The sequence below is a fragment of the Rhinopithecus roxellana genome, chromosome 15 (assembly GCF_007565055.1).
Source record: "Rhinopithecus roxellana isolate Shanxi Qingling chromosome 15, ASM756505v1, whole genome shotgun sequence".
NCBI lineage: Eukaryota > Metazoa > Chordata > Mammalia > Primates > Cercopithecidae > Rhinopithecus > Rhinopithecus roxellana.
The window spans coordinates 17,368,927-17,384,722 of NC_044563.1; the positions used below are offsets into that span (position 1 = coordinate 17,368,927).

A 15,796-nucleotide genomic window follows, 5' to 3' on the forward strand; every position below is an offset into this window, starting at 1 on the left:
GCTAACCAAGAAAACAGCAGATAATTCTCTGGGATAATTTCTCTTCAGAAGTACTAGCAGACATACTTCTGAAGGTGGCAGCTCCTGCTCCCAGAGCCCCAGCATGTCATCTATCAGCCCCAGTATCCTGCCCTCCCCACTCATCCAGCCTCAGTTCTCCACATGCACCAGACATGCCATGAACACAAATTAGTGGTCCTTTATGCAGTAACATGTCTTTGAACTTGGTGCCATTGCATGTGCTGAGACATATCTCCAGGAATGTTTCCCCACCACCCAACTTCACCTGACTCCTACTCATTCTTGAAGACTAGGCTCAGGGCCACCTCCTGAGCCTAGAGTCTCCCCTAAGCCCCACAAGCTGGGCATAGCCCCTCCTCCTCTGTGCTCCGGAGGTCCTCATCACATTAAAACAATTATCAGTTTAGGCGTCCATCTCCCTCTCTAGACTGTGAGCTCCCCATGGAAGGACAGAGAGGCCTATTTGTCTTCACAGCCCAGGTGGCTGATATATGGTAAAAGCTCAGTGAAATCAAATCAGAAGGGGCTGCCTAGCTGGGCGCAGTGCTTCATGCCTGTAATTCCAGCACTTTGGGAAGCCAAGAAGGGAGGCTTGCTTGAAGCTAGGAGTTCAAGACCAGCCAGGGCGACACGGTGAGACCCTGTCTCTAAAAAAAATAATGATTAAAAAAAAAAAAAAATAGGCCGGGCGCGGTGGCTCAAGCCTGTAATCCCAGCACTTTGGGAGGCCGAGGCAGGTGGATCACGAGGTCAGGAGATCGAGACCATCCTGGCTAACACGGTGAAACCCCGTCTCTACTAAAAATACAAAAAAAAACTAGCCGGGCCTGGCGGCGGCGCCTGTAGTCCCAGCTACTCGGAGGCTGAGGCGGGAGAATGGCGGGAACCTGGGAGGCGGAGCTTGCAGTGAGCGATCGGGAACCCGGGCCACTACACTCCAACCTGGGCCACAGAGCGAGACTCCGTCTCAAAAAAAAAAAAGCCCGGCATGGTGGCACACACCTGTAGTCCCAGCTAGTCAGTAGGCTGAGGCAGGAAGATCGCTTGAGCCTAGGAGTTCAGGACTGCAGTGAGCCAAGATGGTGCCACTGTACTCCAGCCTGAGCAACAGAGTGAGACTCTATTTATTTATTCATATTTGAGAGAGGGTCTTGCTCTGTCTCCAGGCTGGAGTGCAGTGGCACATCACAGCTCACTGCAGTCGCCACCTTCCGGGCTCAAGCAACCTTTCTGCCTCAAGCCTCCAGAGTAGCTGGGACTACAGATGCGTGCCACCATGCTCGGCTAATTTTTTGTATATTTAGTAGAGACAGGGTTTTGCTGTGTTGCCCAGGCTGGTCTTGAACTCCAGGACTGAAGGGATCCTCCTGCCTTGGCCTCTTAAAGTGCTGGGACTACAGGTGTGAGCTACTGTGCCCAACTGAGGTTCTGTCTTTATTTTTATTATTATTTTTGAGACAGAGTTTTGCTTTGCTGCCCAGGCTAGAGTGCACTGGTGTGATCTTGGCTCATTGCAACCTCTGCCTCCCAGGTTCAAGTGATTCTCCTCCCTCAGCCACCTCAGTAGCTGGGATTACAGGTGGCCACCACCATGCCTGGCTAATTTTTGTATTTTTAGTAGAGACAGGGTTTCACCATGTTGGCCAGCTGGTCTTGAATTCCTGATCTCAAGTGATCTGCCCACCTCAGCCTCCCAAAGTGCTAGGATTACAGGTGTGAGCCACCACACCCTGCTGAGACTCTGTTTTAAATTAAAAAAAAAAAAAAAAAAAAAAAAAAAAAAAAAAAAAAAGGCCTGGGTGTGGTGGCTCACACCTGTAACTCCAGCACTTTGGGAGGCCAAGGTGGGAGGACTCTTGATCCCAGGAGTTCAAGGGCACGGGCAACATAGTGAGACCCCATCCCAAAAACAAAACAAAACAAACAACACTCTCTTCCAGTGACTGCTATTTGTATATACATATATACATACTACAAACATACATAAGAGGCTGGCCGGGTGCGGTGGCTCACGCCTGTAATCCCAGCACTTTGGGAGGCTGAGGTGGGTGTATTACTTGAGGTCAGGAGTTCAAGACCAGCCTGGCCAACATGGCAAAACCCCGTTTCCACTAAAAAATACAAAAATTAGTTGGGAGTGGTGGTGGGCGCCTGTAATCCCAGCTACTCGGGAGGCTGAGGCAGAGAAAACCACTTGAACCTGGGAGGCAGAGGTTGCAGTAGGCTGAGATTGCACCACTGCACTCTCAAAAAATAAGAAAAGAGGCCAGGCATGGTGGCTCAGGCCTTTAATCCCAGCACTCTGGGAGGCCTAGGCGGGCACATCACAAGGTCAGGAGTTCGAGACCAGCCCGGACAACATGGTGAAACCCTGTCTCTACTAAAAATACAGAAATTAGCCGGGCATGGTGGCACATGCCTGTAATCCCAGCTACTCGGGAGGCTGAGGCAGGAGAATCACTTGAACTCGGGAAGCAGAGGTTGCAGTGAGCCGAGATCACGCCATTGCATTCTAGCTTAGGTGACAGAGTTCGACTCTGTCTCAAGAAAAATATAAATAAATAAAAATAAAAAGGGGCTGCCTGCTTTTGGCCCATCTCTCCAAACCCCTCCCACTGTCAGGGTTTACTGGGAGCTCTGAGAGGTCTGCCTCCTACTGACAATGTGGCCTGCTGGCTCCATTGGAGAAGCCTGTGCTGGTTCCCTTTTGCCTGGCCCTCAGGCTTCCTGGAATAGGCCTAATGGACTCCGGAGCAGCTCAGAGTCCATAGAAACCTGCAAAAAAGGGCCTGAAGATGGCAGAAGGAGCCTTCCCCCACCTCCTCCTAGAGGCTCACAGCCAAGGTTGGCTGCTTCAGCCAGCACCACCTAAAGGTCATGGCCCCAGTGAGGGGCTTCCACCTAGCACACATGCAGGAGGTGGGCTGTGCTACAGACCAAAGAGGGACTTCACTTTGAAAATTCTCATTCAGCCGGGCGCGGTGGCTCAAACCTGTAATCCCAGCACTTTGGGAGGCCGAGACGGGCGGATCACGAAGTCAGGAGATCAAGACCATCCTGGCTAACACGGTGAAACCCCGTCTCCACTAAAAAATACAAAAAACTAGCTGGGCGAGGTGGCGGGCGCCTGTAGTCCCAGCTACTCGGGAGGCTGAGGCAGGAGAATGGCGTAAACCCGGGAGGCGGAGCTTTCAGTGAGCTGAGATCCGGCCACTGCACTCCAGCCTGGGCGACAGAGCCAGACTCCGTCTCAAAAAAAAAAAAAAAAAAAAAAATAGAAAATTCTCAGTTCATGGCATCGAGAGCGACCATGCAAGACCCTGGTTCATGGCATTGAGAGTGACCATGCAAGACCCTGAGGGGCACTGCGGTGTAGAAAGCCGTTCCCTGGGGTGACAGGTATGTTTATTATTCTTTGCCTGACATGCACCATGGCTTTTCCTCCCATGGTCTCTTCTGGGCAAATGGCTCAACACAGACTTAGAAAATGTGTCTGTTTGGAGGCTGCTTTGTTTGGAGCTACGACCAGCAAGGGGGCTGGGGGTAGGTGGTGAGGATAGCAACTGAGTGAGAACAGCCTGTTTAACACAGCTGCTGACGGACTCCTAAGTGGCTCGAGCTCTGCTGCTGGGAAGTGCTAATTGGTTTTTAAAAGTGTGAGGCTGGCACAGAGAGTCAGGGCCGAGTGTGGCAGAGCCACACCTGAAATAGGTGAGAGGAAGGGGCTGATGTTATGCCAGGCTGCAGCCAAAATGGCAATGAGCCCCAGGTGTGACAGGAGTGCGAGAGGTCCTCCCATGGGGCAGTCCCAAATCTGCCACACTGGTAGGGGGACGACAAGCTAGGCTGTGGTTTGGCCCCAGAAGCTAAGGCCTGGGGTGCACTTCTCTGGAATGGCAGCTTGCAGGAGTGAGTCTCCCTTTAACCCTTTCAATCCAGGCTTTCTGTGTTCTCTCTTTGGGAAAAAGAGCCTGGGTCCTCACATTTTAGAGGAGAGGGAGGTCAGCGTACTTGGGAGCTGAGGCGAGCTGCAAGAGTGAACCAGCTCAGGGAAACCATGTCACTGTTGAAGAGGCTCTTAATGCCACCAGGTGGGCATCACCGAGACATTGGAGGGGGTATGCATCCTGAGTGGGAAGTGGCACTCACACGGTCTTAGGGTCCCTCTCCCACCCACTCCAGCACCACATAGCTCCTACCTTCACCAGGACCTGAGGCGGCTGTCCCTGGCTCCGGCACCTCCCTCTCAGTCTGTGTTTCGGCATTCTGCAGCTGAAGGGCCAGAGTCTGGGTGCCCTGAGATGTCACTGAGGTGGTTGGGTTCCGGGGCTGCAGCCCAATGGCATTCATCAGCCCCATGTCTCTGTCTGTCCTCCATGTGGCTCTGCTGGTTCTAGGGAGAGAAAAACAGACTGAAGTCAGGTGGGGCTTGGGACAGTGCCCCACACAGCACTCTGCTGGCTCTGTGCCAATCCTCAGGGCAGTGCGGGCCAGGCCCTGCTGGCTAAGAGAAGCCCTGTGCTCCTGCAACTGCCTCTTGATGGTGGTTAACTTGTCTGTGTCCATTCTCTCCCAAGGTCAGTCTATACCCTGGGACAATGAAAGGCCATAGAAACATCCAATCTTGCAACCCTGGCTCAGTCATGCCCTTCAACAACAGGCCCCTGTCGGGGAGTGGGGAGGAGCTGTAGAGATCTCGGCTGATATGAAAAGACACTAATGAAATTCAGGAGGTCAGCAGCTGAGATCACGGGATAAAGAGTGAGCACTGGAAGAAGGTCCTTTCTCTCTTTAGCTTTACCTTCCTTCCAACTGTATGCTCCTAAGATTCCACTTTGAATTCTTGAATTTCCAAGAGAACTGAGAGCTCCACTTTGGAGGGAAAGAACTGTAACTCTTTTTTTTTTTTTTTGGTGAGACAGTCTCACCCTGTCACCCAGGTTGGAGTGCAGTGGCACAATCTCAGCTCACTGCAACCTCCGCCTCCTGGGTTCAGGCGACTCTCCTGCCTCAGCCTCCCAAGTAGCTAGGATTATAGGCACACAAAACCATGCTCGGCTAATTTTTTGTATTTTTAGTAGAGAGGGATTTCACCATGTTGGCCAGGATGGTCTCGATCTCCTGACCTCGTGATCTGCCCGCCTCAGCCTCCCAAAGTGCTGGGATTGATCACAGGCGTGAGCCACCGCGCCCATCCAAGACTGGAACTCCTGGACAGGCTGCTCTGGGATCCTCCTTCCAGGGCCTTCTGAAAACAGACCCTTGCAGGTAGGGAGCACAGGCTGTCCTACAAGGAAGGTTCTGGCCAATGCTAGCATCCCCCTTCCTTGGACATGTCCCAGGCACTGCCTTGGAACAGCTGGAGCTGGCAGCAGAGGCAGCCCAGGGCTTTTGAGACTATCACCAGACACTCATATTTCTAGTGCTTCTGGGACTATTCCTCCAGCTATGCTCAGCAATTCCTAGGGGAAGTAGCAATTGCTTTGGGTTTATCAACAACCCAGCCCTTTGTTCCAGTCTTCATTAGTGAATTAAGTGATGAAAGGATCAGTACCAGATTTCTAATGGGTGCCTCAAGAGGATTTGTCCCTGGGCTACAGCCCTGGGCAGCTTGGTCCCTGAGGTCCTAGTCATCTGGAAGAGCCTGGGCCATGGAGCAGACTTCATGGGGCGGCATCCTTCTTCAGGCCCTATCTTCTCTCCTCACCCAAGTGTGCCCAGGCACCATGGCCAGGATGGGAGAGGGTGAGGGGGTGGTTCTACAGCAAGACTCTGAGAGCAGAGCTTTTGTTCTCTTTCTTAGCCATACAACACTTTTCTTAAATGAAACTGTACACAAAAGATCAAGGAGGCGCTGCTCTGGTTGAGGAGGGACCCAGAGCCCTAGAGGACACTGAAGGCACTGCTTAAGAGCTCATCAAAAGCAGGAGGAAGGGACGGGCCTCCAGCCAGCTGCTCCCTGCCTACTTCCCAAACATACCCAGGCCGCTCGCTGCTCCTGCTGTTGGAATGGACAGTGAAGACCGTCTCGTTCAGCTGGTCCCAGTAGTACTCAACACCAGAGTTTAAGGCCCTAAAAATCAGTTGGGAAGGGTGTAGAAGAAGGTGAAAGGCATTAGAGAGGGAAGGATAAGAGCTCCTAAAACTCCTGGCTTTGTGGACTGTGGCTGCCCATTCTTTCTCTCTCCTGGGGCTGAGCTGAGACCAAGACCAGAGCTGTGGCTTCATCAGGATGCTCAGTGCTGGGGCAATTCAGACAAATCTCTAATAGCCTAAATGGCTGGAATGGTGGGTTTAGCTTCTCCTTTCCCCCTTACTAGCCTAACTGGCTCCTCCTTGGAGCTAAGAAACAGCTAAAAAATAGCAACAACAGATACAGGCAGTGGGTCCTGAGTATTCTTCAGACACAGAGAAAGGAACTAAGATGGCAAATCTGAGGCCCACTGGAGAGATATAGTGCCATGGACAGCTCTGCCCAATGGGCATGCCTAGTCTTTAAAAGAGAGACCTTGGCTGGGTGCCAGTGGCTCACGCCTGTAATCCCAGCACTTTGGGAGGCCGAGGTGGGCAGATCACAAGGTCAAGAGATCAAGACCATCCTGACCAACTCTGTGAAACCCCATCTCTACTAAAAATATAAAAATTAGCTGGGTATGGTGGCACACGCCTATAGTATCAGCTACTCGGGAGGCTGAGGGAGGAGAATCGCTTGAACCGGGAGACAGAGGTTGCAGTGAGCTGAGATTGCGCCACTGTACTACAGCCTGGGCGACAATGTGAGACTGTCTCAAAAAAAAAAAAAAGAAAAGAAAAAGAAAAAGAAAAAGAAAAAGAAAAGCAGAGGCCTCAGGAACAAAGACAGTGCAGGCTCTTGCCCCTGGGGTAGCCTGAGCTATTTAACCTAGAGGCCTAGATCACCCTCCTTTAACAACAGAACTTACCTCCATAAAGAGCAAACATCCCCAAGTGAGTGGATTATAGGAGGCTGTGAGGTGCTTCCTTCCTAAACATGGGTGTTGGCTAGGACAGAGACCCAGTAGGGCCTGGATGACGAGGGACTGTATTCCAGGAGGTCCCAGGAGGCTGTACTGCCTCAGGTAAAAGGCAACAAAACCAGACACTGAGCCTCCAAATCTGCCTTTTTTTCTGAGATGGAGTCTCACTCTGATGCCCAGGCTAGAGTGCAGTGGCATGATCTCAGTTCACTGCAACCTCTGCCTCCTGGATTCAAGCGATTCTCCTGCCTCAGCCTCCCGAGCAGCTGAGATTACAGGTGTGTGCTACTATGGCCAGCTAATTTTTATATTTTTAGTAGAGACAGGGTTTCACCATGTTGGCCAGGCTGGTGTCAAACTCCTGACCTCAAGTGATCTGCCCACCTTGGCCTCCCAAAGTGCTAGGATTACAGGCATGAGCAACTGTGCCCAGCCCAAATCGGTCTTTTTAAAATTTTAAAAATTTAAAAAAATTTTTTTTCAGATGGGGTCTCACTATGTTGCCCAGGCTTATCTTGAACTCCTGGGCTCAAATGATCTTCCCACCTTGGCCTCCCAAAGTGCTGGGATTACAGGCGTGAGCCACCACGCCCAGCCCAAATCTGTCTTTAGTGGGTAACTATGATTAGGCTTTACCTGCCAGAATACTACTTGCTTCTTTGAAGGGAAAGAGCCACAGCCAAACAAAAGTACTCTTCCTTTCACTGCCCTGTAGTAAACCTCTCCCAGGCTCCAGGGGCCTGTCAGGCTGTGGAGTTGGTGTAATTCCAAAGGCCACCTCTTTAAAAAGCAGTACAGTTGTCCTTTGGTATCTTTGGGGAATTGGTTCCAAGACCCCCTGTGGACACCAAAATCTATGCACGCTCAAGTCCCTACTACACAACCTATCCATATCCTTTTATATACTTAAAATCATCTCTAGATTACTTGCACTAATACAATGTAAATTATGCAGATAGTTATTATACTGTATTGTCTATTTGTATTCCTTTCGTTTTTGAGACAGGGTCTCACTCTGTTGCCCAGTCTGAAGTGCAGTGGTGTGATCATGGCTCACTATAGCCCTAACTTCCCTGGGCTCAGGTGATTCTCCTACCTCAGCCTCCTGAGTAGCTGGTATTACAGGCGTGCCTCACCACGACTGGCTAATTTTTTTTTTTTGTTTTTTGTTTTGTAGAGACAGGGTTTCACCATGTTGCCCAGGCTGGTCTCAAATTTCTGGGCTAAAAAATCTGCCTACCTTAGCCTCCCAAAGTACTGGGATTATAGGTGTGAGCCACCGTTCCCAGCCTAATTGTACTGTTAATTTTCACTGTTTTATTTTTTCCAAAAATATTTTTGATTTATGGTTTGTTGAATCCATGAATGTGGAACCTGCAGATACCAAGGGCCAACTGTTTATCCTTCCTCTTCTACACAGCCATTTTTGTGGGGTTTGGGGATTATCTGAGAACCAGATGGGCATTAGAGCGCAAAGGTGAGAAAAGGCTACCTTACATTATGGAAGAGGTAAATGGTCAGAAGTAACAGAAGAGGCCTCCAAAAACAAACTCATCACTGTTTTTGGTGAGCAAATCCTGTCTGTATTAGATACTATGTGAAGCTGGCTGCCAGGAAGACTGATTTACAAACTTGTCAAGATGTACTGACAGGTTGCAATACCACATGGGTCCCCACCAAATCCCTCTTCTGGAATTCTTGCTAGCCAGGGCTGGTTAGTGACAACAAACTGTTCACATCAGACCTACAACAAACCACGTACTTCCTGACCCGGAACGTTCCTTCCTATCTCAGAAAAGAGGCCACAAGAAGGCCTGCTGTCTGAGCTGAGACTGTCAGCATAATGCTGGTGGCCAAAAGGTCCCCTTGAATGCTTTCCATCCAGGCAGCAGCACAGAGCATCCTCGGCTCAGGGCTGTGACCTTGGCTATTGATTGAAGAGGTCCACTGCCAACAGAACAGGGGCCATACTTCCTGTCTCAGATGTGTTGCTCCACTATGCCTCCCCAGCCCAATCCTTTCTGCTCCCCACACACAGGTCTAATTCTAAGCCAGGATTTGCTTTACTTTCTGTGGTCAGAGAGCTGGACTACAATGAGCTCATGGATTTGGTTTCAATTCTAGGCACTGTACCAAGGATAGAGTTGGAGACGCCCTCTCTGGCTACTGAAACTCTTAGCTTGCTTTTTTTTTTTTTTTCTGAGATGGAGTTTCACTCTTGTTGCCCAGGCTGGAGTGCAATGGTGTGATCTCGGCTCACCACAACCTCTGCCTCCCGGGTTCGAGCGATTCTCCTGCCTCAGCCTCCTGAGTAGCTGGGATTACAGGCATCCGCCACCATGCCTGGCTAATTTTTGTATTTTTAGTAGAGATGGGGTTTCACCATGTTGGCCAGGCTGGTCTCGAACTCCTGACCTCAGGTGATCCGCCCACCTCGGCCTCCCAAAATGCCGGGATTACAGGCGTGAGCCACCGTGCCCAGCCTGAAACTCTTAGCTTTCAATACCCACTGTCACTGACTGTCTGTGAGCTAAAGAATGATCCCAACATGTCCTGTTGTCTTCTTGGGTCTCAGTGAGGGTGAATGAGTCACTGTTTGCTCTGGGTTCTTCCTGGGAGCTAGACAAACACACGAAGGGAGGAGGAAGGCTGGGAAGTCCAATCAGGGCCAGCCTTTCCAGCGCGCTTCCACCTCACACCTGGCTTCCTCCACAGCATCTGGAAGCTGTGCTTCTGGGCCTGGCTCAACCACTTCCTCATGCTGAGACCTTCCAGGGCTCCCTGAACAGACCTGAGCTCTCACAGTGGTCACAATGCTCTCTCCACAGAACTTCTGGCTGTGAACTTCCCAACTTCTAGGGACCATTCCCTTCAATAACATTCTTCTTTCATCTATCAGTGACATGGCTGCAGAGGATCAGACCAAAGATGCCTGGTGTCTCTGCAGCACGGGAAAGAGCTAGCACCTGGCTCTTAGAGCCTTGCCTGAAAGACGTGGTTTCCACGGCAATTTTGGCTCCCTTTTGATTCGGAGGCATGCTTTCCCCTCCCTGGGTGATGATACTTGACTCTAATTACCATGATTACAGAAGGGACAGAGCTGGGGCCTTGTCAGGAGCCCCATAGTTGGCCAACAGGCCAGATGCCCATAGTCTCAGCCCACCTCTCTTCTGCCCTGAGTTCCCTGATTCTGTCCTTTAAGCTGACTCTGAGAAGCAGTGGACTTTCTGCCAGCACCTCCCCCTGCTCCATTTGTAGGGCTGGTTTATGAGGCCGGAAGTAAGCAAGCACCCCCTCATATCAACCTGGCACTTCACACCCCCCATGGTTATCAGTGGGGGTGCTGGCTGGCTGGCAGGCAGCCAGAGGCACAGCAGCAGCTTGGACAAAGTGCAGATAGGGGAGCAGAGGAGGAGGGAGCGCCTCACTGCTAGGAAGGGCGGGGTGACTGCGTTATCAGCCCCTGGGATGGCTTTGTAGAGTGGCTGACTGGCCAGTTGTTTGTCTTCTTGCCTGTCCTAAGAATTCCTTCTTTTGGAGAGATGAGAATTTTTGAAGGCCTTAGTCTACTGCCAAGTGGGGTTTTAGTACCACCAAGAGATGCCCAAGGAACTTGTTCCTCTGTCTTTATGCTTGGAGAGAGTGCTGAGGCGAAGACAATGGAGGAGAAATCAAGAGCAGTATTGAGAGCACAAAATGGGGTGCAGCTGCCTGTGCCTGGGACAAAGGCAGACAGCCACCTGTTTTGGAGGGAGGGCTACAATCTTGGCCCAGCTGGCTGGCTGGATCCTGTGCCCTTGGGAATGGGTGTGCCAGGGAGCTGTATCACCCAGGGATAGGCAGCTGCCTATGAGAAACACAAGAACCCTGAGCTCCTACTTCCCTATTTGTTCTCCTCATTTGAGACGGGAGACGACTCATCCGTAGACTGCTCAAAAGACATGAACGTGCTCACTGATCCCCTCATTCCCCTGCATCTATGCTGACCTGCTGAAATGTCTCAACACGATCCAAAGCTGCATTGTTTACCTGAGGTCTTAAAGAGTTACAAAAGTATGTGTGTGTTCTTGTGGCATATTTTTCTGTGGAAGACAGTACATTGCTTGCGTCAGAATTTTAAAGGGGTTTTTGAGTGAAAAGGGCTCTGGATAGGAAAGTGAGGAATTCTAGTTCCGTCATCAATCTGTTAGGAGGCCTCAGAGGAGTTTTAACTTCCTTAGGTGTCTATTGCTCACACACAGTCTTCCTTGCCTAAGCTTGGAAGAACTTCAGTCATGTCCATATCCAGTTTATACGGTACCCTTACATTTTGGGCCCTAAGGCTTGAGGCATTTGCCAACCTGACCCAAGAAGTCAGGACAAACAGTACCCAAAAAAAATGGGCTAAACTAGTTTTCTCTTAGTCCAACACAACTTGGTCTGTGACGGGACACTGTTCAATGTGTCCAATGCTAATGCCATGTCACTCAGGGAAGAGGCTTGAGTTCCTGGTGGGTAAGAGAGTTCCCCAGGCAGCCCAAGATGGCTTAGGTCAGCTGAGACTCTGGGATGCTGGAGACAACACATGGGGAGAAAAGAGAAAACAGAAACCAAAGTCAGCTTCATATTTGGCTGAGGTGACTGTGACTGACACAAAGTAGGTAGGCTGGGGTTTCAGACATAAAAACCTCTGTGAGGCCACAACAAACTGGGCGTAGATTATTTTTGCAAGGGAGAGGACTAGAAATTTGGCTGGGACAAAAGTTAGTGGTGGAAGCCATAGACAAAACAACACTCCTGAGGAAAGAGGTCTCGGAGAAACAGGGAAAGAAAGACTTGTAACTGAGGTGTAAGTAAGAGTAGAATCATAGTCCAGAATTCTGTGCCAGTTTTGGAAAAGATGCTTATTAGATTCCTCTTAATAACTGTTAAGAAAAGAGGTAAGACAATCAGTGTCATGTGCTTTGGGGAAAAGGAATATTTCAGGACACATCCTGGGACTACGGACAGGCCAGAGAAAGGGCAGAAACTGAGAGACCCAAAGAGATAATGAAAATGCTCTCTGGACGCTTTGGAGATGGTGAAAGATGTTCTCTGGAGCAAGTGGCTTGCAACACAAAACATTCTTGCAGCTTCAAGCGCAGCCTGACCAGGCTAGGCTTAGACAGTAGTCTGTCTTTGGGAGGGGCTAAAAAAATTCAAAATGGAATGCAAGAGCTGCCCCAAGAACCAGGTTTCCTTTCTCCTGGGCCACTGAGCTAACTCAGCCTAATCAGCGATAAGGACCCAATCAGCAGTTCCCTACCAGGCCACAGGAGCTGACCCAAGTACATCCTTTAGGAGAAACGATCAAGGGTCCCATCAAAACGCAACACGGACACTTCCCACTTCTGATAACCAGAGACCCTGCTGGAACTGTCACACCACACTCTGTGATCTGCAGAACACTCTGGGAAAAGACTGTGCACCAGGTGGAGGTCAACATGAGGACAGCCTGGAGGCAGAAGTGGCATTTAGTTGACTGGAACCTTGCAGCGTCCCACGCAGCAATCAGCCTGACCTGCAGTGAAGCAGAGCTTCACACTCTCCACCTGGCTGGGGCTGGAAACTGATGACAGACCCGGCTGACTCCCAGGGTCTCTAGTGAATGAATGCCTGGAGAAACCCTGACCTCCATAAAGCCAGAGGAAGGGGAAGGGGTGTCATCAGGACTTCAGACACAAATCCCCTCCTACTCCCTACTTCAAGACCAGATAATAATTGCTTTGACTATAAATTGAGCTTTTCTTTTCTTTTTCTTTCTTTCTTTTCTTTTTTTTTTTGAGACGGAGTCTCACTCTGTCGCTAGGTTGGAGTGCAATGGCATGATCTCGGCTCACTGCAACCTCTGCCTCCCAGGTTCAAGCGATTCCCCTGCCTCAGCCTCCCGAGTAGCTGGGACTTACAGGCACGTGCCACAACGCCCGGCTAACTGTATTTTAGGAGAGATGGGGTTTCACCATGTTGACCAGGATGGTCTCAATCTCCTGAGCTCGTGATGTGCCCGCCTCAGCCTATCAAAGTGCTGGGATTACAGGCGTGAGCCACCGTGCCCAGCCCCAAATTGAGCTTTTCAGTCTGCTTTCACTAGTATAAGCTAGAGCTCCAAGCAGAAAGGAAAACACGCAAGACAGAATCCAGCTATTAGAGATCAGTGGCTTAACCATTTAGGGTTTCAACAATACCTATTTCCAATACTTTTTAAGTTAAAGTCTATGGCATTTACTCAAATCCAAGACCAACTGTTGAATTTTTCTAACAGGGTTTAAAAAAGAATCTTTGATATCTATGCTTTTGACTGCAGAGAAACTTTAGTATCACTAGGAAACCAGAGAACAAGGGAAAACAAAGACAAAAAACTACTCCCTTTAGATTCAAGAAAACACGATCACTAAATCAGTCTCTGGATGAAATGTGAAATGGGGAGCTAATCCTACCAGCCCCTGTGGGAAGAGGGCCCTTTAAGGAGTGGCGCTGAGAATGAGGCAGGCTCTAGATGGATTGACATTTTCCATCTAAAAGACCCCAGTTGGTGAATACTGATTACCCCAGTCATCGGCCCCAATGATCCCTCAACTCCCACACTTTAAGCCACTTACTCTGGTCGGCAGATCACCAGGTCTCCTTTGTTAGTACCATAAGCCAGGCCAAGCCCTGGCTCAGGCAGCCAACGGGCAGAGTTGATACTGACATGTCTCCGCTGGTCGGCAGGCATCGGGTAAAGGACGTTGAAAACTCTCTAGGTAGAGGAAAAGAGGGAAAAAAGAGAATGGGAGGAGAAACAATTTGTTACCAAGAATAACAAAATCCAGGGAGAAACAAATTACAGGGAGGAAAGGAGGTGGTGAGGCTGGGAACAGGATGACTCTTTTTTTTTCCATATATATATATTTTTTATTATTATACTTTAAGTTCTAGGGTGTATGTGCACAATGTGCAGGTTTGTTACGTATGTATACATGTGCCATGTTGGTGTGCTGCACCTATTAACTCGTCATTTACATTAGGTATATCCCCTAATGCTATCGCTTCCCCGTCCCCCTACCCCATGACAGGCCCCGGTGTGTGATGTTCCCCTTCCTGTGTCCAAGTGATCTAATTGTTCAATTCCTGACTATGAGTGAGAACATGAGGTGTTTGGTTTTCGAACAAGATGACTCTTAACTCATGCCTGAGAACTTGGGGCAGCAGGAGAGATGGCATTCTCTCATTTGTGGGGAGAGCTAGGTCTCTTTTAAGAAATACTAGGGGACTCTATGGCTCTAATAATGCGCTCTCCTTCGAGCCTTCTAGCTAACTTTGTTGCTTTTAAATTAACTCCCTGGAAAGCCCCATAGAGCCCACCATACCAGGATGGACTGCCCATAACTTTCCTCTGACCAGGCCAACCAGTGAGCATCAGCCTTGGCTGGTAGTACTGTTACCATGGAAATCACAGTGCTCTCACAGCAATGGGGAATTGGAGGTGATAGGGGGGCGGGAGGGAGTGATAACATCAGAGAACATTCTTAATTCATCTAATTAAAAGCAATGTTAAAACTGTTACTGTTAAGGAAACCTAAATGGTGCATTAAGATGGAGGGAGCGCAGCAGAGGGGAATCGTGAACATTCAGGCACACAACTTGTTTCTAGCTTATATAAATCACCATTAAATTGATTGTTTCTCTTTTTCCAAGCTAATATTTTCTGAGCGGCATATTTTCTGAGTATGTAGGGTTTGGGCTGAAGGTAAAATATGGCCTCACAGTCTCTTTGGCCACTCTCTGACATGTTTTAGAAGCAACGTAATCAGAGATAGGGGCAGGTCAGTAGAAGAATAAAAGATATGGGCTCTAGAGTCAATAAGACTTGGGTTTGAGTCCTGATGCCACTGCAAAACAAAATCTCTAGATCTCAACTTAGAACAAACATACACATTCAAATAATTTGGGAGATTAGAAGAGATGATGTATAAAATGCCTGCCACGGTGCAAGCTCCTAAATAGTAACTGCTATTATTGTAACCAGGAACCTGCATCTGAGTCTTCACAAACGGTCATCAGGGCCTATGAAAACAACAGGAAGCTGAAACTCTATAAACTGGAGTTTATTTCCCTTCTTGCTTCCCCAGTTTTTAATCTATCAAATATGAACTTCATTTCATCTGCCTTTACCTGCCCCTAGGGTTGACAGAAGGGGAAAAAAGAGAAAACAAATGAGCATGTGGTTTAGACAGTAATATTCATAAAGTGAACTTAGAGTGGTACAATAATGATCATTTTTCTGACTATCCTGATGAGGGATGAAGGCAGAAAGGGAGGAAGGCAGGGAGGGATGATTGAGTCTGAACTAAGGGTCCATTCCATCTATGCAAACCAAGTGATAAGCAGCCCTGGATCTGAGAACACATGCTCATGTGCCTTGGGTGCCTATCTGAAAGGCCTTGGACAGGACAGCCTCCAGAAGGGAGAAGATAGCAGCACGTGTCCTCAATATACTGACACACACACACATAGAATCTTGTTATTAGTAATTTTCCAGGTGTTGTGGTACTGAGAAATGTGCCCAGGTAGCTGATGGTTCTCTTCCAGAATGGCCTAGCTATGGTCCTGAGGTCAAATGGGCCTTTTACAGACATGGAATTGGTTCAGGTTTGAGGCACAGCACTGACTGCCCTGTGGCAGCTGCATTAGGAACCTCCTACACCCTTCCTGTAGGACTCAACTCCAAATGTAAGGAATTCATTAGGGCTCCTTAAATCTTTGCTCTAACTGAGGAGACT

The 15,796-nt window shown here is 49.2% G+C and overlaps 1 protein-coding gene across 9 annotated transcripts in view; it reads right to left on the reverse strand.

The window, feature by feature from the left end:
* AMBRA1 (autophagy and beclin 1 regulator 1) overlaps nucleotides 1-15,796 on the reverse strand; it is a 201,678-nt gene that overhangs the window by 8,465 nt on the left and 177,417 nt on the right. For all 9 annotated transcript variants that reach the window (XM_030918157.1, XM_010371070.2, XM_030918156.1 and 6 more), the window contains 3 exons: nucleotides 13,634-13,773; nucleotides 6,002-6,094; nucleotides 4,221-4,414 (listed from right to left, as the gene is read on the reverse strand). In XM_030918157.1, coding sequence (XP_030774017.1) covers nucleotides 4,221-4,414; nucleotides 6,002-6,094; nucleotides 13,634-13,773 — 427 coding nt within the window. The remainder of the gene's footprint in view (nucleotides 1-4,220; nucleotides 4,415-6,001; nucleotides 6,095-13,633; nucleotides 13,774-15,796) is intronic.